At 40.3% G+C, this 23,896-nt stretch overlaps 1 protein-coding gene across 2 annotated transcripts in view; it reads left to right on the forward strand.

The window, feature by feature from the left end:
• UNC80 (unc-80 homolog, NALCN channel complex subunit) overlaps positions 1-23,896 on the forward strand; it is a 179,774-nt gene that overhangs the window by 126,318 nt on the left and 29,560 nt on the right. For both annotated transcript variants that reach the window (XM_045198387.3, XM_053919029.2), the window contains 14 exons: positions 1,553-1,736; positions 4,159-4,253; positions 5,208-5,297; positions 6,033-6,134; positions 7,987-8,167; positions 9,222-9,490; positions 10,882-11,016; positions 12,526-12,664; positions 13,280-13,376; positions 15,501-15,671; positions 17,495-17,587; positions 19,155-19,190; positions 19,541-19,759; positions 23,036-23,236. In XM_045198387.3, the coding sequence (XP_045054322.2) occupies positions 1,553-1,736; positions 4,159-4,253; positions 5,208-5,297; positions 6,033-6,134; positions 7,987-8,167; positions 9,222-9,490; positions 10,882-11,016; positions 12,526-12,664; positions 13,280-13,376; positions 15,501-15,671; positions 17,495-17,587; positions 19,155-19,190; positions 19,541-19,759; positions 23,036-23,236 (2,012 nt within the window). The remainder of the gene's footprint in view (positions 1-1,552; positions 1,737-4,158; positions 4,254-5,207; positions 5,298-6,032; positions 6,135-7,986; positions 8,168-9,221; positions 9,491-10,881; positions 11,017-12,525; positions 12,665-13,279; positions 13,377-15,500; positions 15,672-17,494; positions 17,588-19,154; positions 19,191-19,540; positions 19,760-23,035; positions 23,237-23,896) is intronic.

Genomic DNA, 23,896 nt, shown 5'->3' on the forward strand with positions numbered 1-23,896 from the left:
GAAGATGAGCCTTTCATTGCGCTTCTGCCATACTCTCCTGTCAACTCCAAATGAGCCCTAATGGTAGGCATAAGTCCTCCCTGCTAGGTAATTCATAAGCAAATAGAGAAAAGGGCTGACAATGCTTTGGCCTGGCTGTATATCTTGTTTTGCATGAATATAAATTTTTGTCTTTCCATTTCTGTCTAAGCTCTGATCTTCCCCTGATTCCCAAGCACATGCATGTTCTGGGCAGACTAAGGAAAGAGTCTTACACTCAGAATAGCCAAACTGTGAAGGGCAAAGTCATTTTTAAACCATTACCCTTATTGGACCTCTTTTTTCTAACAACTGTTTTAGATGTGTGGGGTGGGGATGCCAAGGTCACTAACCCCTTCTCCCAGACTTTGTTAGGGACATTTCAATCCACTGCCGCACTTGACTAGGAGATCTTCAACTTGGGGTATGAGCATATCTCCGGATATGTGAAGACTTTTAAAGTCTCCAAATCCTCAACTTACACATACATACTAACACTTTTTGAGCAGGCCTGCCATCTAAATCATCATTCTCCTGCTGAACACAGAAGGGCCCACACTGACCATCACAGATGTCACCAGGTGGCACTGACAGGCACGTGAGACAGAGAAAGAATCTGATGTACTGTGTTAGTTCTCAGGAAGCCTCCTTTCTGACTGAACAAGGCCCTTGGAAGAGGTGGAATCCATAGGACTTCCCACCTCTTCTAGTCATTTATAGATTTCAACTGGGGTTGAGTTTAGGCTCTCCTTAGGGTGTCCAGCCTTCAGATTAGGCTAGTGACACTGATTCTTTCAATGTAACTGGCAAGTTTTAAAGGATTAACAAGCTTTCAAGAAACAATGGCTAAAAACCACGACGAAAGGGGACGACTTTTATTTTTTATACTGATTTTTGTTGTGCATTTTCAAATAAAGTAGTTAAAGCATATTTCATCAAATTTAACGAAATACACATTCCAATTGCAGTCAGTTCTCCTCTTATTTCCATGTATAAAATGTTTAATCTATTTTATTCTTATTAACAAGAAATAAACTGCTAATTAAATATTTTAAGTGTCAGTTTAAGAAGTACAAAATGGCGCAGTTTTTCAAAATTACTGACAGGGCATAATCAAAGACTTATAAGCCCATCAACTTAACCAAGCAGAGTGTTCTTAGTTTCAGACTGTTAGACATAATCCACCGTGAGTGTTTGGGCAAACATCGTATAGAGATTATTTTTAGGTCGCCTAAGTACCTGGGCCACCAGTGAGGTGAAGCCTGGGCAAATAAATGACCTTCTGTTTTCCTCTCAAGAAGTAACCATTTTTAGTGATACATAAAAATGTCCAGCAATCAATTCTGGTCAGTTTTCCAGTTATACCCTCTCCTGCTCAGGGCCACTCTCCAGGAAAGTGTTGGAGAAGCATTTGAACAGGGAATATGAAGGTGCAAAAGAATAATATTTAGTCAAGAAATGAAGAGCCAAGGAAATGAGAACGTGCGCTCAGGATTGTTGTGACTGTGTGAACTCTTCCTGTTCTGCCTCGTAGGTGGGGTTAATCATGTACTTTGTGCGGACCCCCTGCGAGTGGGGCATGGATGCCATTTCGGCCACTCTGACTTTCCTGTGGGAGGTGGTGGGTTACGTAGAGGGCCTCTTCTTCAAGGATCTGAAGCAGACCATGAAGAAGGAGCAGTGTGAGGTGAAGCTCCTGGTGACCGCTTCCATGCCAGGTAATGCGTTACTGCTTTTGGAAGATACAACTTTCTTTTAAGACTATAAGCAACCCTTTTATTTTTTAATGTTCTTTTTCAATTATACATTTGAATAATGTAAATGATACATTGACATTTACTATTATTTTGTATTAGTTTGGGTTGTGCAGAATAGTAGTTAGATAATCATATGCTTTACAAAGTGATTCCCCCCAATATTTCCAGTACTCACCTGGCACCACACATCATTATTACAATATTATGGGCTGTATTCCCTATGCTGTACTTTATATCCCTGTGACTGTTCTGTAACCACCAATCTGTACTTCTTAATCCCTTCACTTTTTCACCCAGTCCTCCAACCTCTGTCCTCTCTGGCAACCATCAGTCTGTTCTTTGTTTCTATGAGTCTGTTTCTATCATGTTTGTTCAATTATGTTGTTCTAAATAACCCTCTTAAAGACCAAGCGTCTCTTTCATTCATGAGAAAATTTCAGAGTTCTGACCCTGGTGTTAGTGCTTCAAAGAATTGTTGTTTAATACATTCCAAAGAAATACAATAGACCCTTTAAGAGTCAGCAATTGCCAGATGAAAAGAGAGACATCAGAACCGAGATCCCCATGAATCAGTCCTTGATGGGCTGCCAAGGTTACAGATTTGTTTAAGTCTATCGCAGAGGGCCAGCTGAACGGAAAGCCTTTGGGAATGAACACTTGGCACTGCAAGGAGAATGACATTGTTTGCATGGCATGGACCCCAGTCCTTTTCAACTCAATGAGAGGTGGCTTTATGAAAAATTGGAAAAGGAAAAGCAGGGAGAAAGAGAATTACAAAAGAACATGAACTGTGATGTAAACTCTAGATACAGTTTCTTTACACTTTGAATAACTTGTCTTTGTTTAAGATAGAAATTCTGCCAAGCCTTTATCCTTGTCCAGTGACCGAGAAAATCCGAGATGACACATGCATTGAAGTAAAGAGAATGACAAAATTATATATAAGAACACAGGTCCTGGCAGCAAAGAGGCCTGTGTTAAAATCATAGAACTGCTATATATTGTAGTTAGTATTAGCTATGAAAAAATTCATCGTTTTTCAAGCTTTCCATCCTCACGTGTAAAATAAGGATATAAGCATGCTTTACAATCCTGAGGAATAAATGAGTTTAAGTAAATGGAGGACTCACTGTGGTACCCGACTCATGGAAACCATTCAGTGAATGGTAGTTGTGTATTTACATATGTTCTGTAGATAATTCCACGAAGTGAATGTTCTTTATTAGCAAATAAACTCATTTTGTCATTCATATTCTTAAAAACAACTCGTTAAAAATCAAGTTATAATGTTCACAAAGATTTGTAATTAGTGAATGAAGTAGAATAAGTACTGTTCCACTGGCTAAGTAGAATATAGAAAATGTACATTTAAGCTACATTTCAGGTCCTTGTCTTGGTTTTGCTTATATCTCTATTTATAGTTTCCCAACCATTATTGCCTGATCATCTCGTTTAAAACACAAGATCTATTATTTGTTGCAGTGCTTAAGGTTTAAATTCTGACTCCTCCACTAAATCAGTGATTTTTAGCAGGTGTGCCATGGCACACTGGTGTGCTGCAAGAATTTTTAAAATATACAACATACAACTATTTAGTCAGGGTCACTGACCTCTTTTCCCTTAGATTGTCAAATTAAAAAAGTGTCAACAGCCAACACAACAATAGCATTAGGTGTGAATGCCCTGTCTTGAACCATAAATACATAAGTTGTATAATAGAGTTGCATCTTATTGGTCACATCACATAATAAGGTTGTATCTGATTGGTTAATTCTTGGTACCGGAAATTTTTATATACAGGTATAGGCACCGGATACTCTTTGCTATTGTACAATATGTCCTTGGACAACTTGCGTAATTGTCATAACAATCAATCAAAACTATACCTATTTTGTATCAGACTGGCAATAAGTATAATACATTTTTTGGTGTGCCTCAGAGTTTTAGAAATTAGTTTGTGTGTCTGATGAGATGAAAAAGTTTGAAAATCACTAAACTGAATAAATGTGTTTCTTTGAATAAGTTACTTATAAGTTCTTATAAGAATAACTACTGTTTCTTAATTTGCAAGATGAAAATAATAATACCCATTTTATAAAGTTGCTGTGAGATTTAAACATGATTATGCACATAAAACACATGTATAGGTATTGAGAACCCCATAAACGGTAGCTATCATTATTTAGTAGGTGAATATATTTAAAGTATATGTTTAACTATTAATAAAGGAGTATAGTTAGTAGAATGTACAATTCACATTAAGCTCTAATAGTACTAATCATAACGAAATATCAGGTTACCAATACTATTTTAATATTTTATGCTTTAAATACGTATTTTTCTGTAGTAGAAGTCAGTTCACTATGGTTTCTACCTTCTGTAGGTACCAAAACCTTGGTAGTTCATGGACAGAATGAGTGTGATATCCCAACCCAGTTACCAGTCCATGAAGACACTCAATTTGAAGCCCTGTTAAAGGTAAGGATGACTTTGACAGAACTGGTTTTTTATGGCACACCGACTATGGGCACTTCACTGATGACCATAAGGTTTTTAAGGTAAAATAGTAAGTAAAGTAGTGCCATGATTCCCACTGGAATTCCCACTGGCAAGTATTCATGTGAAGTTCAGAATTTTGGTGATCTGATTCCCTGGAACATTACCCCAGGTCAGACATAAGTAGAAAAGGCCTCTGAAAAATTTAGTTTTGCCGAACTGGTACATTTTATTTCAGTAGAAACGGTTGCTAAGCCTCCTTTAGGCCTCACTCAGACACCTCCAGAGAATTTCTAAGGCCCAAAGAAGCAAAATTCAACAATCCCTCCTCTTTCTACTCTTATGTTGAAAGGTAGGAGAACATGAAAGCAGACAGACGTGAGTTCAAACTCAGGCTCCACCACAACCACTATGACCTAAATCACATAACAGGACCTTTCTTCTCAGTTTCTTTTTCTACAGTACTGGGGTACTAGTACAAGTTGTACAAGTAATTTACCTGGAAAGCATTGATCTTAGACTATAGTCTATGATGAGTGCTCCATACATTGTAGTTTGTATTATTCTTCAAGTTGTTACCAGCTTTCTTCCCAATATTGAGTCTGTGCTTCCACGGTTGCTCACTCAGCCTGAATTGTACTTGTACATCTTTTAGCACTGTGAAAGTAGATCGTTTATATCGCATCACTAGTTTATTAATCATTCTTTGGATAACGGCATATCCAAATCCAGTGTGCATCCACATGTGTGTGTACATACACACACACACACGTAATGTATAAGAAGTATGTAAAATGTATATACAAGCATGCACATACATATAAAATCCTTAGGAAAAGTTGCCTTGTTTTTATAATATTTGTATTTTTAATTTACTACCTGACACATAATATGTTGTCAGTAGACACTTATTAAAATTTATTGTTATTGTTCTAGGAGTGTTTGGAGTTTTTTAATATCCCAGAATCCCAGTCCACAAATTATTTTCTCATGGATAAACGATGGAACCTTATCCACTACAATAAGGTAAGACTGTGCAGTAATGCCACTCACATTGGGTTGTGCCAAAAGCTTGTCAATCCTTATTTGGGGGCAGCCTCCACTCAGGGAGACACCTTTGTTTAGAGGTTAGGAGTATGGCCGCTTAGCTCACACAGCCTTACTGTCTGTGTAGCTGTGGACTAGCCGCTGTACCTTTGCATCCTTCAGGTGCCGTGTCTGAAAACTGAAGGTGATGATAATAATGTCTACTGCAAGATTGTTGTGATCATTAGAGATAAGCCAAGTAAAGCACTTAGCAACTCATTATTATTAAATCTAGGTGGAAACACTAAGTTTCCCATATGATAACTTCATGTGTCTATTTGGAATTCTAATGTTTTTCTGGTTCCTCTTTTTATGATGTTAAACATGATGATTGGAGTGACCTGATCTAGTGAGCAAAAGGGGAGGTCGAGACCACTGTCATCACTTTACAGTGACCTTCTTCCAGAATGTCCTGCAGTCAGTGGCCCTTGGCAACTCTTCTCCTGACAGCAGCACCCCAGTGCTGGGAAAGAGCGCTCAGCCTGGCTGATGCGAAGCTTTCCTGAGGAGGGATTTTACCTTCCTTGGGATTTTATAGAGCTGGGAAATGTAAAGTAGTAAGAATCAAAACCATCAGAATACAGGTCACTTTTGCCTGTCTGACCTGAGGAGGAAATGAGAATAAACGTTTAATCATTTGAACTCTCTTTTTGTCTCTGTGTAACCCCCTCACAGACCTATGTCCGGGACATCTACCCTTTCCGGAGGTCGGTGTCTCCGCAGCTGAACCTCGTGCACATGCAGCCAGAGAAAGGGCAGGAGCTCATTCAGAAGCAGGTGCCTGACCCCCCAGTCCTGTCTGTAGTTTTGTCATGTCCTTGGGGTCAATGATGTGTCAATGTGGTGCCAATTCTGAGGTTCTCTGATTGTTTGATTCTTTCTAGAGAGAATGGATAGCTGGGCCCTTCCTTGATCAATAGATTGTTCCCCAAAATAGTTTTAAGGTTTATAAATTGGATCATAATGTAAAGGTATGAAGGGACACTCACCCGGAGTAGTGCTAAGTGACTCATTGGGTATAAACAATAGAAATCTTCTAATTTATTAACCTACTTGATGCTAAGCACGGATTTCCATTCGGTATTTTTGTAAAACAGGATTGGAAGTGCACATGACAAAGCTATTGGAAGGTTGTCCGGGAGGCTAGCTGGAAAAGAAAGAAATCAAAGGATCAGGGCAGTACATCTGAGAAAGGCACTGAGCCGAAGTGCGGAGACCTGGACTCAGGCCCGGCCCTGCTGCTGACCAGTGATCTGACCTTGGGCACGTTATTGCGCTCACTTCTCTTCCAACAGCACAGACGTAATCGTGCAGCTGTACTCAGATTTAAGGCTGCAGAGCAGAATAATGTTCACCTGTGTCATCAAATCAGGCTTTGAGCTTAAGGAGGTTCACTGTGTTGCATGCAAAATATGGATGTAGTATACAATTCTAATAGGGCAATTTTAATACGATCTAGTCATTACATTGTTTTATTTTTGTCTATGCCAATTTGTAATTGATTTACATTAATTTTTAATAAAATACCTAAACAAGAATTTCAGGATACTTTATAACTTCAGGTTTTCTGCACATAGCAAGAATGCTAATTTGGCATCAAACTATCCAAAATACCTTTACGAGATGAATAAGAATGGCATAGAATTAGATCACTTAACTAAAAATGTAGTTACTATTAACTACCTACATTACATTTAAAACAAAGAAAATACTGAATGTGTTATAAGGTGTGAGATGTTGGGCAAAACTGTAAGATTTTATATTTAAGCACTTCTAAAACAATTCTCCCCAAATTATCCCAGCCCATGATTTTGGCAGCAAAATGACTAAAGCCATCATGAATATAGGCACTTCATTAGTGTGTTTTTAAAACCACATTTAAGAACATGTTTTAAGAGAATAGCATAAAATGGAGCTCTGACTCTGTGTGCACTCTAAGTTGGACCTTAAGATGTCTCTCTAAGCTCCTCAGGGAGATAGTACTAGGCAGACCCCTGGTTCTGGCTCTGAAGCTTCCTCAACAGCAGCTCACTGCTTATGCTCATCTCCCCTGTCCACCGAACATCAACAGAAAAACCAGTGAGAGTAGGGACTCAGAGGCCTGCATTGATGCCATCTAAATTCAGGCTAAAGGAGTTCTAACCTAGAGTTCCATCAGCTTTTGTCTCAACATAGATTTTTCCTGGAACCCATTTTGGTCATTTTTAAAGAGGCAAACCCAGAACCGGCAGGAAATAGCTTAAGGCATCAGTGGAAATGTAGAAGCAATCGGAATGGACTGTCTGGCGCCTGTTGGAGAAGGTCTTCCGTGTTATGATAACCAGACAAATGGCCTCTATTTGACTGAACTATTCTTGAAAATGCCTGCGTTGTGTCCCTCCAGCCTGCAAACTCTGTAAGATACACTTCCTTCTGTAGAGCAGACAGATGCAGGAAATGGTGCAATTAAGTATTGCTTGCTCTTTCTGTGTGGTAAAGAAAACAAAAACTTCTCCCTCGTTTTAGTCCCCCACCTCCACCTTGATTTTATCAGCCCGGTTTGCCATTAAAGATTTTACTAAAATTTCTTCACTCTTAGTAATTTCAGAGTTGCTAATCCCATGTTTCCTCTGCTTTTCTGTGCTGCTAGGTGTTCACACGGAAGCTGGAGGAAGTAGGGCGGGTTTTGTTTCTCATCTCCCTGACCCAGAAGATCCCCACGGCCCACAAACAGTCCCACGTCTCCATGCTCCAGGAAGACCTCCTCCGACTGCCCTCATTCCCTCGAAGTGCTATTGACGCTGAGTTTTCACTCTTCAGTGATCCCCAAGGTATGGAGACCAAAGCATTTCCTCTCACGCCCTTGTTTTGTCTTTGGCTGGCGAGCATCTTTATCAGCAGACAGTTCTGTAAGCTAGTGGTTCTCAGCCTTGACTGTGCATCACGATCACCTGGAGGACTTGATAAAACACAGGTTGCTGCGTCTCTCCCTCCACCCCCAAGTCTCTGATTCAGTGGCTCTGTAATGGGGCCCAGGAACTTGCATTTCTAACAAGTTTCCAGGTAATAATGATGCTGCTATTCTGGGGGACCAAACTTTGAGACCGCTGCTCCAGCAGATTATAAGCAGCTGAAGGAAGCCATATGATGTTGTTAGGTTGCCTGAGTAAAGAATAGGTGTTTATAGAAAGCTCAAGAGGAAGCAAGACTATTTTATAGTGACAGATATCAGGACAGGGGTTGCCTCTGGTTTTGGGGGAATGCATTTCCTGAGAAGGAGAATAAGGGAACTTTCTGAAATGATGAAATGGTCTTATCTATTGAGTAGGGTGGTGGGTACATGAGTGTGTATTTTTGTGTAAACTCATTCAACTATATATAAGATCTGGGCATTTTACTCTATCTAAATTACACCTGAAATGAGAAAGAGAGAGAAGGAACAGAAAGAGATGCACTTTGAAACCTCACTGGTAGTTATTAATTCAGGACCATTTACGTGAATGAGCATAACTTATGCTCGGTGACTTCATCCAGAAGCAGTGGAAAGAGCCCTAGTCTGACCAGGACTTAAAAGAGCAAGCAGTAATCCCAACCCTGCCATTTTCTCTCTGAAATAACTTCTCTCAAAGCCACAGCTCCCTCAGCAGTGACCGCTGCCAGCGTCTCCTCTGTCTGCGCACAGAGTTGAATGGAAGAGGTGGCGCTGGAAGTCCTTTGAGAACTCATGCCAGCAGTGTTGTGCTGGGAAGCGTTTCAGCAGCAGACCGTCACACCCCAGAGGTGGAACAAATGGAAAACAGCAGTGCCCTCGGGCTGGATCGCCCTCCCACACTGACAGGGTCCCCCGGGGGCTAATTCTGTTTCTGCTCTTTGGTGTTCTCACAGCTGGGAAGGAGCTGTTTGGCCTCGACACTCTTCAGAAAAGCTTGTGGATCCAGCTCCTGGAGGAGATGTTCCTGGGCATGCCGAGCGAGTTTCCCTGGGGAGATGAAATCATGCTTTTCCTGAACGTGTTCAACGGGGCTCTGATCCTCCACCCCGAAGACAGCGCACTGCTCAGGCAGTACGCGGCCACCGTCATCAACAGCGCGGTGCACTTCAACCACCTCTTCTCCCTCAGTGGCTACCAGTGGATTCTGCCCACCATGCTGCAGGTGCCGGGCTCCCCTCTCCTAACCAGAACACCAGCCCGAGTACTGCTCATCTAGCAGGCCTACAAGACCGACACTGAATTTTTCAATGACAGAGTTGTCTTCTTTTGTGCCCGCAGAAAGCACCAAATGAAATCCCCCTAAAAATTTCCAAGATGCCCGAGACCTGGAATATGCTTTTCCATTTCTTCTAGGCCAGTGATTCTGAAAACATGGTCTTGGTACCAGCAGGACCAGTATCACCTGGGAATCTGTTAGAAATGCATATTCCTGGGCCCTATCCCAGACCTACTGAATCAGAACCTCTGGAGTATGGGCCCAGTGATCTGTGTTTTAACAACACCTCCAGGTGGTTCTGATGCCTTAGACTGTTTGAGAACCATTTTCCCAAGGTATGGCCAGTGTTCAGCTGATACTCCTCCAAAACAGTATCTGACTTCTGTCTGAAAAGAGATTTTCATTTCCATTGGATTTAGTGTGTGGGGATGGAAGGAGGTGAATTTAGTGGAAACGGTTTTCTTTTTACTCATGGCTAATGAGTATCTGGCCACATTTAAGGGTACTGAATAAGGCCTAGGGGTACACCCTAGTTCTCTATTTTTATGGAAGTTTTCAATAAAAGTTATGAAAGTATTACATGCTCATGCAAAGTGGAGTTCACTCAGCCTATAAGGGCAAGAAATTTACTTTTATTAGGTCACCAGGGCTCTCTGTCCTATTTTTAAATAGTTGGAATTTTCTCTATTTTTATAACACTTTACTGACTACTAAAAAACAGCACACTCAGCATGAAACTCAGAAGATACAGGGAAGTTGAAGGAAGAAAATAAACGTCGCTTACAATCCTCGCTCCCACATGGCCCTTGTTCATACTGCTGGAAGATCCTGGCACTCTATCCTGCCTGTTTTTGAAAACAAAAGTTGACTCATACCATATATTCAAGTTTGTTACCTACTTTTTTTCATGTAGAACTAAGAACACCAAGGGCATTTTTTTTCAGGGAGCTACATTTAGCACTATAGCATTTTAAAAAATAGCCGCATAGCACTCTTGTATGCACGTGCCACAATTCACTTAACCAACCCCAATTTATGAGTACCTCAAGTTGTTTCAAATCGTTCGCTATTATAAGCAACTTTGTAGTGGGCATTCTTGTATATGCATTTTCGTACATTTGCCCAATTCTTTTCTTGAGATAAATTCCTAGTCACAAACTTCCTGGGGGAAAAGTATATTCTTTTTTTTTTTTAGGATTTTTATGTACATGACCAAATTTCTTTGAAGGAAGCTTATGCCATTTGCCTCCCCTCCACCAGCTAATGAAAGTACCCACTTTCCTCCATGCCTTCTGCAGCCGTGAGGCACTTTCTGAATATGTGTCACCTATCCACAGGTGTACTCTGATTACGAAAGCAATCCCCAGTTGCGTCAAGCCATCGAATTTGCCTGCCACCAGTTCTACATTCTCCACCGGAAGCCCTTTGTGCTCCAGCTGTTTGCTAGCGTGGCCCCTCTTCTGGAGTTCCCTGTGAGTAAACTCTGTGGAAATAAATGGAGACCAAGCAAATGAGAAAAGCAAAGGCTCTTTATTCACAGCTTACTATAGCGAGGGCATCAGCCACCACCACTTACGTTCTGGCAGAGACTCAAAGGCAGGCAGAGGAGTGAGAAAACATTATAAGGAGAAAAGGGGAGGCTTTGGGTGTGCCCTGATCAGAGGCTGTTGTCCCAGGCAGCTGTAAGTGGGCTGACAAGAAGCGGGCATCCTGTGTGATTGGTTAGGGGTGTATCTTGGCTTTCTATGATTAGGCCTAAACTGGAAACAGGAGCCAGGATTAGGGAAGCTATCAGTTATTAATCAAATCCTGGCTGTCTGGGGGCCTATGGTGACAGGGATAATCATTTGCTTTCTACTAAAGCTGGTACTCCAACTACCAACAAACCTGACGTACTGCAGGCTGGCTTCCTGGGCTGGTTTCTATAGATAATGGGTTTAGGCTGGTTCCCTGGGCAGCGTACGGCAGGCTGTGGTTCAGAGTTGTATGTATGGCCTGGCCATTGTCCGTTTGTATAATCAGTCTCTCAGGGCTTTTCCTTCAACCCACGGGATAGGAATGCTATAAATCCTTTCTCTTTCAACAAGAAAATCATTTCTTTTCTACCCTCATCTCAGCCCCTAGAATATAAATAGACCAACTCTCGAGTTTTTTATGCTCAGTTAATGGAAGGGTAGAGAATAGAAAATGATCAAAAGAGGGGTTCCTGATTCTCTTTCATTTCTATCATTCTCTAACACTCACCCACTCTCTTTTTCTTCTCCTTCAGCACATTGGCCCCATACTTCAAGCCATACATGGATTTGTTTCACTAACATGTATCTCTACCACACCCCACAACAGAATTGACGCTCCCTTACAGCAACACCTTTGTTTGTTGTTTGTTTTTAGTTGTTTATATGATTTTTGTTCTTGTTTTGCTACAACCTCAGTACACAGAATGGTTCCTAACAGATAATAGGAATTTAGTAAGGAATCGTTATTTTAATAAATGAGTGAAAACCATAGAAGTAGATTTGAGATGTTAAGTATCTCTATTTTGGAGATTTGTTATCAAATAGGATTTATAAAATTCCCAGGGCTGTTCAAATAAGACATCTGTTACCCTAAACAAATTCAAACTCTGGTATTCAACAAACCCATTATAAAATTTGCCTTTGCAAAAGCTGAATCCTATAATTGCAGACCACAGGAGCCGTTGGCATGAAGTTTTCTGGCAGTGGACACATTGCTGTGTTTTTATGAGTTTCCACAAATATCTCCTTTGTGCCAGATTAGCATTTAATAGATCCCCTAAAAGTCAGATGTGCCACTCCAGGATCACACAGCAGCGTTGTTGGGCACGGATTTGTGTAAGCGGAACACCAGATCCGTGTTGTAATTGCTGACGGTGATAGTGTTTGTGAAGTTTGCGTTCCTGAGCAAGCCGCATTAGTACTCATATGGGAATCAATATACTGAAACTGCCTTCCTTTACGCAGGATGCTGCCAACAACGGGCCCAGCAAAGGTGTGTCGGCCCAGTGCCTGTTCGACTTGCTGCAGTCACTGGAGGGGGAGACCACTGACATATTAGACATCCTAGAGCTGGTCAAAGCTGAGAAGCCCCTTAAGTCTTTAGGTAGAAGCAAAGTTTGTCTTGACTTTTTTTTCTCTTTGTACTTGTTCTTAAAAAAGTAACTGTTGAATGTATTGAAGTAAATAAAAACAGCAAAAATAAATGGAACAGTAGTTAGTGTAAATGGAATAAGTACATTTTCCTATCTCCTGTTTTTCTTCAATTTCTTATAAATCCTAAAGGGTAAGGAATTCTCTGCCATGAAAATTGTATTAAAATGTTGCTTAATAAATAACTATTCTAGCAGTACAGTTTTCAGAAAATTGGGTTTTCTTGGGCACTTCTAAGTGAATAACCCACCAAAGTGGTCTTTTGTTATCATGGATTGTTAGAAGTCATGCATTACTTTGAGCCACCCGAATGCTGTCTTCTAGGAGGTAAGATTTTAAAAAACAACTCCCCCTGAGACCACTTTTATTTTTCATCTTATTATTTAAAAGTCAAAGAAAAGAATTTTATGTCTCTTTAGATAAAGAAATTAATACTGTTCACAGTTTAAGAATAAAGTCTCATGAAGAAATGGCTACAAAATCTAACTGAAAAATGTTAGGAGTGATAAGTTCTTTATTACTGGCAGAATCCACTCTGACTGTGTGCTTTCACCTTCCGTCCCTTCAGACTTCTGCTATGGAAACGAAGACCTGACATTCTCTATAAGTGAGGCCATCAAGCTCTGTGTTACTGTGGTGGCCTATGCTCCTGAGTCATTCAGAAGGTAACTGCAGTCCTTTATTCTGCGATAAGTAAACACAGCAAGGAAAATAAATTGCATGAGTACAAGGGTTATGTTTGCTACTATCAGCCTGTAATATGCCGGCAACTAAGTTTTCAAAAACTGAATTTGGGAAATGTGTCATAGCTGAGGTTCTGGAAAATATAGTACGTTTTCACTAATTTGAAAACCCCTAATTTAGAATTTGTGTAGCAGCTAAGATGTTCAGTCTTCTTTAGAGAATATCTTTACAGGTAGTGCAAATTAATAGCAAATAAAATTTTAGAAGACATTTAATGTATTTCGGGAAACTCTCTTCAGAAAGCAATAAAAACCATCACACGAAGAGCAAGAATATAAATCTTGCCTGTTAATTTGCTAAGTGCGAGGAATTTAAAGGACCCACATGGAGTGTCCTCCCAATTCTAGGATGCTGACTGCTCTGAGTTTTATACTGATAGGCAGGTTGAACACGAGTTTCATCTCTCTATTAAAACAGGTCTTCTGAAGGCAGAGACAAATGAACCACAGACAGCCTCCTTTTATGTAGTATACCTCCTTAAAAACACTAGAACTGCATTCCTTTAAAATGTTCTACAATTCTGGCTCCATACACCCTCTGGGCTCTCCAGTTATATCAACATTAGGCAATCCTTCCCTCTCTACTTCTCAGTCTGTCTTGATCTTTTTACACAATACCTAACTGGGACACAGGCTCTAGAGTGTGTGCTACCATATTCTTGGTGTATCGGTGTATACCTCCCAGTGTCCCACACAGCGCTTTAGTCCGTGGAAAACGTAACAGTAAACATTTATGAAGTGAATAAATCCAACGACAGCCAACTGTTTCAGTTTTCCTGTTTCTCTTATGTATAATTCCTTCCTTGACAGCCCTCTGTGGCCAGATAATAGTTTGAGAAAAAATTGAGGGTTAGCCATAAACATCACACAACTGTTGCCTCTATTTTTTCCTACTTTTGGGAAAAGTATGAGCTGATAAACTGTTGCAGGGTGTTGCTCCTCTGTAAAGACTGCCAGGCCCAGGGAGGTTACCATCTTTCTCATGCGAGTTCAAAGAACTAGGACAACAAACTCCTGTCACACAAAGAACATGAGTATAAATCTGGTCTGTCATCCCAGTTCCAAGATGCTGGCTCTAATCTAACCCAGAGTCACCTCCGTTAATCAGCCTCCTCAGACCAGGTGATGATCTTATGTTCTTGGGGGGAGCTGCGACTCTGACTCAGGCTTGAAGGGAGAAGGAATATGACCAGTGACTCACGGGGAAGGAGGCCAAAGAACTAGCGCCAGTCCGTTCAAACCAGTCCAGTTCCACCCTCATAATCAAACCTATCCTGAAACATCTATAGAGCAGCTGATTTATGGAACATTGGCTGAAGAATGAAACTGATCTGAAACTAAAATACTGTAACCTACTTGGGATGCAAAAATTGCTTGGGGCTTAAAGATTTACACATGACTTCAAATTCTTAATTTTCTCTGTCTGATCGCAGTCTCTTTACCATCAATTTCTTATTCTCTCATATTCCATCTTCTTCCTTCTCTCATATTCCTCCTACATGTGATTATCAGTTAGTGTAGAATAATGTCAACCCCACTATTGCAACTATACTATTTAATCCCAGTGGATATTTTGACTCTAACTTTATAAATACAAACATCTTCATCCTGCTTGTAAATTTTTAAGGGATTATTTTTAAAGCTAATTTCCTCATGCCAGTTGAATTTCTTCATTAGTCATTGTAAGCCACAAATAAGCCACTTTTGACTTTTCACTTTTTAAAATTTTATTCTATCAAAGTTGTTTTCACTGAGATTATTTTCTTTCCATGTAAAATTTATAATAAAAATTTAATTCATTATTTATTTTTGCGGGGCAGACTGATTTTATTTTGGTCTATATAAAACTTTACCAGTTAGAGGTTGTCATTTTGAGCTTTTATGTTCCAGGTTTTGATTATTATTTCTCAAGTCAAATTTTCTCAAGCCGGTTTTCCCTAGTCAAATTTCACTGTTTGTCTATTCACTTCTGCAAGCTCTTTAATACAACACAACCAACAAAAGTGAAATGCAAAAAGTGACTGGGTTTCCTTTCTGTTGACATAGTCTTCAGATGCTGATGGTCTTGGAAGCCTTAGTCCCATGTTACCTGCAAAAGCTAAAGAGGCAGACGTCACAAGTGGAGACTGTGCCTGCTGCCCGAGAGGAGATCGCTGCCACAGCCGCTCTTGCGACATCCCTGCAGGCCCTGCTATACAGTGTGGAGGTCCTCACCAGGTAATCCCACTGGCAGAGATACCCACAGCCCTAAACTAAATGTACCTACCCAAAAGATGGAGAAAAAGTGTGATAGCTAAAAACTTCTAAAACCTTTGTTTACAGACATCCGCCCAAACTCCGTCCTTTATGGCTTAAAAGTGCAAACGTTTCCCAAGTTGTTTGGATAAATAGTGCTAAGTACTACTACTTAGTACTACTACTACTACTATTATTATTATTATTATACCATGATTGCTAAACACACATTTGCATGTGATTTACTGAGCATCTGTGGCAGTTTTAACCTCGTGCTAAGCAAATCTGTTATAAAAGGGCCAATTTAGTGCATATAAAAGTGTGATTAACATTTTTATTTGCTCTCATTTTATGAAGATGTCTGCAATTCCAACTAAGCATTCTTTTATTATTTTACTGTTTGTAGCAAGGTTTTTATTGTAATTTCAAGAACTACATAATAAACAATTTACAAAGTTTTATTCTAATGCCATAATTAACAGATTCTGTCCGGGACAAGACTCAGTAGTGCTGAGAGAGGGGCTGAGTAATGTGGGACTGGAAAGGTAAATTGTTGTCAGAGTTCAGCCCCAAACAAAGTTCCAAGAAGTTAGTCCTATCACAAGATTTTTGGGTGCAGAAGCAGAAGGCGTTGAGAGACCAGATTTAGGGCGTGATGGGGGGAGGAGTGGGGCAGAGACAAAAGACTGAGTGAGAGGAATGGGGAGGGTGGATGTAGGACACTGTGCAAATCATTGGCTTTCTTTCCCTTTTCCCATATGAAGTCAGAACCAAGAAACTATTCCTCCCTGTAGTGACGGTGGGGAAGACTTCCAGGGTTGGTGTCTTTGCCCCTCCATTCCATTTGGCCACATCCTCAGCCTCAAATTCTGTCTATGATTTACCCCCACCAAAAGGCACCAACTTCCCAGCCCCATCATGCTCTGTTGATGACAGAACTAGTTGAAATCCTTCAGTCCTGGGAGGGCTTTTTCCACATGCACCAGCCAGTGAGAGAGGGAGTGAGATTGTGATTCATGAAGTCAATATATGTTTAGCTTCTCATCAGGAGCTACACTGGCAACCTAGGCAAACAGAATGCAGCTCAAGAGCCTTGGGTGAACTACCACTGCTGGTGTGATAGTTCAAGCAATCATTCTGAAAAGCCTCATCAGCCATTCCATGTCCCAGCTGCTGATAGAGAAGCAAAGTTTACCTAATATAATACTTAAAGTCAACCCTACAGGTATAAAACTAAATGATTCAAATCTGTTTCTTAATGTCTAAATTACTGACTTATAATAGATACTAATTTACTCACTTCCCTGAGTAGTCTTAGGTATGACTTTGCTTAGAAAGACTCTTTTATTCTTTAGTAGTTTCTCACAAAAATAGAGTGGTTGTTTATGGTGTTGGTGGCCAAAATGGTATGTGTATGTATACTTTTAGCTTTTGCTTATTATTTAGAATGCTTAACTTCCTGGTACCTGGAGAATTGAAAAAGGTGCCCTTAACTCTCAATTAATACAGGCTTAGAAGTCTGATTTCATAAAGTCCCGTTTGTAGAGCCATAGTTCGTCACTCAGAACCAAGTGGAAGAACGTAAACTGTGGTGAGCTTATAGACCCCTTGGGAATCAATGTCCCCTTTAAAGCGCATCTCAGAACAAAGACAGCAAAAGAGTGTGGCCGAAAAGCCCAAAGCTTGGTAGCCTGTCTTTTGGAGACTGTAACTTAAAACTTATGTGAGCTTCAATAACTTGAGGATTTCATAAATGTTGCCCTTCTGTTGTGGTGGTTTTGTGGTGACTGCTGTTGTTGTTGCAGGCCCATGACAGCCCCACAAATGAGCAGGTGTGACCAAGGTCATAAAGGGACCACCACAGCCAATCACACCATGTCGTCTGGGGTGAATACCAGGTAAGTCGCTGGCCTATTCTCCTGTGGCCTCTCGATTTCATACAGCCCGAATCCCCACTGTTGGGCGTGAAAGGAATCCTGAAAACAGTCAATAGTAGGTGTGAAAATCTCTAAGAAAATAAAGATGAGAGCTTAGAGTTCAAGAAAATGCCAAGGCTTCCTTTGAAATTGTCAAAGAGAAATCCAAGCCACCTTCATAAATTGGCATTTGTATCAGTTTATTTGCATGAACATGCAAGATATTCTCTGCCTCCTGGGTGGTCTTTGAACTATTCCGGTGTTGTTTCATTTGCTTCCAAGGAACAGGCAAATAAAATAATAATAATCAGGAGGTGGTTGCTCATTCCCAGGGCAGTTATGCAGAGCCAACTTTCTTTCATCTGGACAGATTTTCCACAGATATTTCATGCAACTGACGTAGGTCCTTCAATGGTGCTTTCAGGGTAGTTGGCTTAATCTTCCCTGTTTTGGGGTAACTCAGGCACTGGCTATACTTTACCTGCTTCATTCTGTCTGTGTTAATCTCTAAACAGTCTAACACTCATGCGCTCACAAAAGTTTAATTAGCTTCTTCCTCCAGGGAAAAGTTAAAATAGGGCAAACCCAAAGTCAGTTTGTGAAAAAGTTCTTTTTTCTTAGTGTGGAATAGTTAGCAGAGAACTCTTAAGAAGAAAGGAATTTTCCAGTCTCTCTGAAGCACATTTTTAAGTGTGTATCATTAATTATGTAAAGTTAATTTTCTGCTCATCACATATGTTTATATTAAAAATAAAAGAAATTCTGCCCTGGCTGGTGTAGCTGAGTGGAGTGAGCATGGGCTGTGAACCAAAGGTTGCTGGTTCAATTCCCAGTCAGGGTACATGCCAGTTCCCCAGTAGGGGGCGTGCAAGAGGCAACCACACATTGATATTTCTCTTCTTCTTATTCTCCTTCCCTTCCCCTGTCTCTAAAAATAAATGAATAAAATCTTTAAAAAATAAAACAAATTCCAAACCCAACTATAAGTCACCTGATGTGATGTGAACTCATGTCTCAATTTCTTGTATTCAGGAAAAAAATGATTATACTTTAATGACATTTAGGGGTTAGGTTCAACTACTGGATGAAAGATATATGGAAAAAGAAGGTTTCTAAAGTCCTAATGTCAATCAGCCATAAAGCAATCTATCTCCACAACTGAAAGGAAGTCAGCCATATTTCTTCCTCTGATCACCTAAAACAAAGCACATGGTGTTAAAACTATAACTTAGATTCACTTAGCTTTGAAAGTTTTTAAGAATTCCCTTATCAGCTACATTTCATAACTTTATATGTGTTTTATAGTATCTGTCTTTCTACAAATTTTATGGCAATGGAACAGCGTTCAAAGCAACTATAATTGCAGCCTATGTGGGAGCCAAATGAAAGATAAAGATTTTATCTTTGGGGAATCACATGTGTGTATTTGTGAGCTTATCAAAATGTACAGCTTCAAGGGCTTCTCAGCAGAACAAGTCCGTCAGAAGCCCCCACACGGGGCCTCTGTCCTTGCTCTGGTAGTAATGCAGACCATTTTTCTGACTCCCAGGTACCAGGAACCAGGCGCCAAACTGCACTTTATCAGGTACAGAAAGACAACCCTAATGACGTAGTAATTATGACATCTTGTGATGATTGCCTTTGACCTGGGTTACAGTTCCGTTAGATTTCACTTATTTAATGCATGGCATACCATTTCCAGATAAATTCTCAGGCATTGTCTAATGTAAAGCAACTACACTTTGGGATGGCAATCTCTTCTAGGATGATAAACTTCCCTTATCTTTCAGATGAGTTTCTCCTAGGCCCTTCCCTGATTCATGAACTTTTATGTAATATAAGGAAGCTTATCTTTTTCTTCAGTATGATGCTTTTCTCAGAGTTGCTGTACACACACCTTTTCAGGACCCCAGTTAACCTTTTATAATTCCCCAGGGAAAACCTTCACTTGCTAGAGGAAGGGCAAGGCCTTCCCAGAGAGGAACTGGATGAACGAATTGCTCGGGAGGAGTTCAGAAGACCTCGGGAGTCCCTGCTGAACATTTGCACTGAATTCTACAAGCACTGCGGGCCAAGGCTGAAGATCTTGCAAAACCTGGCTGGGGAGCCACGGGTCACCGCCCTGGAGCTGCTGGATGTGAAGTCCCACATGCGGTACCATTCTCACTTTACTACTCCAGTGTAGATGCAACTCAGGCAGCATGTCCGGGTTTTGGTAGGGTGGTTGGGACGGGGGTTCCCAGGATGAGAACTGGGATACTCAGGATGGTTGGTTTCCAGTGGCTTGGATGCACATGTACTTTCCCTCTGGGAAAATGTACGCTAAGTTCATCGGAAAGGATCTCAGGAGGGATGGGGGAAAATGTTCTGCAACACGGAAAAGCACAGACCAAACAATTGCTCCTCAAAAAAAGTGCGTGAAAGGGAACTTTCATCACCTGAATTCTTGCAAAAGTAGCTTCTTCCAAATACTCTTTACTGCTCAGATGCTAATTTTTCACAAGAACTGAATATCTTCTCTCTATTATTTTATGTGAAAAATGCACTACTACTTTCTGCTCCAGGACTTGCTCTGCCCTACACCACCTGAGGACTTAGTAGTGAGCCCTGCAGGGAAGTGAGCAGATTGCTTTTTCACTATAACATCATGAGTTCATCTGCATAAGCACAGAAGCGATACTAATCTTAATCTTTAGTTTTTTGCAAACTTTTAACTCTGAGCCACACTTCACTTGGGTCTGAGGTCCCCTTCACACAAATTGTGCATGATAGCCTTCCAATGTTTTAAAATAGCACCCTGGTAAAAATTCTGAACTGGATGAGGCCAGTCATCATTTCAAAATTTTGCCCCTGGTTGGCCCCTCGAGAGGCCTGAGAGCCACATCTCTGTGCACCCATATGTCATTCTCCTTATGGAGATGCCACCTCAGTTGTTACTCAAATTATAAAGTCTGTGTCTACGTTTTCAGATTCCTTAAAGGGCCATAATTCCAAAGGATCTTCTATTCAGATTTGCAATGGTTGTAAAAGGTCATTAAAAGTCCTGGAAAAAGGAAAATTCCATGGGTAACAAATTATTCACCTGGAGAGTTGAATATATCTGTAAAACTGAACCTGGAGTTAGGTGCTAGCCACTTAGCAATAACATTGCAGTCTGGCAAACACACCAACTTCTGGATCATTGACATTCTTTTTTTTATAATTATCCCTTGAAAATTTTAGAAAGTACTAAGTGAGGGAATATGAGAGTCCAAAAATGTGTAAAAAACACAGGCTCTTTCTCCTCCAGGCTACTTTCACACTGTCTGAGTAGTTGACACACAACCCAGAACTCCAGAGCTTCACGTGTGTTCACACTCCCCAATGTGCACTAATGGGGAAGACTTTACTTCACACTGAGAATTTCAGCTCCTAGCTGGAAAAGGGGAGGAAAGTCTGAAGTGTTAAGATCGGTTGCCATAGCAACCCAGTGCTCCATTCAATCCATCCCCCCCCCCCCCCCCCCCGCCTTTCCCTCTTATCATGGCTAGCCAGTCTAAGTAATTCTGTGAACAGAGCAACACCACAGTCTGAGGGTCAGAAAACCACTACTACCAATGGCCATTTTGTGAGAGAAAGCGGAAAAGATTCCTAGAAGATGGATGATAGAGAGAGAGAGATCATGATCATGGGCTAGTAACTGTTCTATAACTTGACCATCTATATCTACACTACTTAAGGCATTTGATGGAGGGGAAAGCATGAGTCAGTTAGGCCTCTAGCTCCCTCTAGATGCCAAACCCTATTAAAGGTTAAATGAGCTGTAGCTGTGATTTAGGTCCGGGACTGACACTGAGTTAATAGGGTCCAGTAGAGCCTAATGCTGATGCTGGACACTGAGGATGTAAAATAACATCCTGGTCCTCAGTGTGATCACAGTCCGATACAAGAGGCACACATAAGAAAGTAACTTTAATGCAGTGTTGCAAGTACTGTATATCCCATGTGCATTTATGTATTTATCATTTCACAAAGTACTTGTGGCAACTTAAAAAATTACATGATACAAAACGATAGAATATACAAATTAGAGAGCCAGAACAATGTAAAAAATTAACAGTTAAATAATTATGTTTTTGATAAGGTTAGCATGTGAAATCTATATGACTTGATCGTATTAGATGCTGTTTGTTCATGAAGCATAAATTTGACTTGAGCTTCTGAGTTTCCAAAGCAACAAGGGGGAAATGATCAATTAAAAATCATAGTGTCAATACGGTAAGAATTTCACGAAATCGAATTTGTGAGAAAGAGATTGAAGAAAGTACAGGCTGTTTTAAATGATTTCTTTAAAACATGCACATTCATACACCACTTCCATAAGGACAATGTGAATGTTCAGTCTGGAAAGAGAACTAATGGGAATGAAGAGACAGTAACCGTTTCTTGATAATAAAGGGTTGCCATTGAGAAGATGGATTAAATTCATGCTTCCAGATTAAGCATAGGAGAAAGAAACTGAGGCAATTTGGGAACATAATATGAGGAGAGTTTCTCACGGTGCAGAACTCCAAAGAAGGAATGAGCTGCCCTGTGTGGTAGTGACTTCATCCACGGTGCTAGTGAGATGGGGCAATCATAGAGCAATTGAAGAGGTAGAGATGCAATGGCTTGGCTGTGGTTCCTAAACCAGAGTGCCTGTCAAAGTCTGGGGAGCTCTTCAACTGTAGATCCTTCCAAGCATTTATCTGTCTCTCTCTTAGTAATCAAAAGGAAATTTCTCCTTATTAAAATGCTATATAGTTAATACATGAGACAAGGAATGATGGAATATTAGCATTGTACTACTTCTAATGAAGAAGTGGATCTATGTAATTAATAATGGCAGCTGGCCTCATAAAAAGAGAGACAGCGGGGAATCCCATGGCTCCTGATGAAAGTACGCACTACCTGTGAAGTGCACCTGCCAGAAAAGCAGAACCTAGTCTGATCTAGGCCCTAGGTCTTAACTACCAATGGAATTAAATATGGGGTCATGGAGTAAATTAAAGACACTGTGGAGATTCCATCAGCAGAATCCAGAGTGCAGGAAATTCTATAGGACAAGCAGCTAATTTCTTCAACAAATAAATTATAAGATGTCAAAAAAAAAAGCAGAAGAAAGGGCACCTATAAATTTAAAAACCTTAACAGACGTATCATCCAAGTGAAAATGATAGGCCCTATGTTTTCCTGATTTGTAGTTTAAAAAGTTTATTAACAAATACAATAAAGATTAAATCAAAACTTAAATAAATAAATAAAAATAAAAATTATGAGATAATGTGCCAGAATGTGCTTAGTTCAGGGACTTGGTGTGTTGGAAAGAGGGTGATTAATTAGTATGATGCAGTGTGGGAAAATTTTCATCGAGGCGTTTTAAGCTTAGTCTTAAAAACAAAAACATTTTAGGTTGGCAGAAATTGCTCACTCCCTTCTGAAGCTGGCACCATACGACACACAGACAATGGAGAGCCGTGGGCTTCGACGCTACATCATGGAGATGCTGCCGATCACCGACTGGACCGCGGAGGCAGTGAGGCCAGCCCTTATCCTCATTCTAAAGAGATTGGACAGAATGTTCAACAAAATCCACAAGATGCCTACTCTGAGGTGAGGAGGCCTCCTAGCCAGCTGTTGATATTGCAAGCCTCAGAGTTAGGGTTTGTCTGTTTTTAAGGTGGAGAGTCAGTCTGAGTTAAACTAGTGGCTTGAAAGTTTCCTGTTGGAATATGTGCACAGCTAATCAGACATACGAATGCATAAGTAGAAGTTTTATCTTTTGAAGAAGTAACATTTTAAAAACATATATATATATTTATCTTGAAAAACCTCTTCATTTCTAAGCTATTATGTTCCTTAGCTGAAATATGTAAAGAATTTGATGTTTATCCGTCAATTCCTCTTGAAATAAAGTAAGATATGTCTTATAAATAAAACAACGAAGGACAGAAGAAAAACTAATTTGATGTTCCAAATATACTGTATTTAACATTGTATTTTAGGTTTCAAGGTAGAAATGTCAAGCTTTATAATGATCAGCTAAGCAGTAGCTTAAAAGTTCTTAGGACTGATAGCAAATACCTAATTTTCATCTTCCCACCTAATTTAGGTGGTACTAAATGAACATTATTACCACTCAATCTCCATTCAGTGGCCTGAAATATCCATTGGTAGCCTTCCTGTGAAAAGATGCCTTTGAACCAGTCCACCAGGAGATCTGAGCCCAGTTTAGAAACATGTAGCCATAGTGAGCTGATACTTTAATCAAAA

The sequence above is a fragment of the Desmodus rotundus genome, chromosome 2, assembly GCF_022682495.2.
Source record: "Desmodus rotundus isolate HL8 chromosome 2, HLdesRot8A.1, whole genome shotgun sequence".
NCBI classification, from domain to species: Eukaryota; Metazoa; Chordata; class Mammalia; order Chiroptera; family Phyllostomidae; genus Desmodus; species Desmodus rotundus.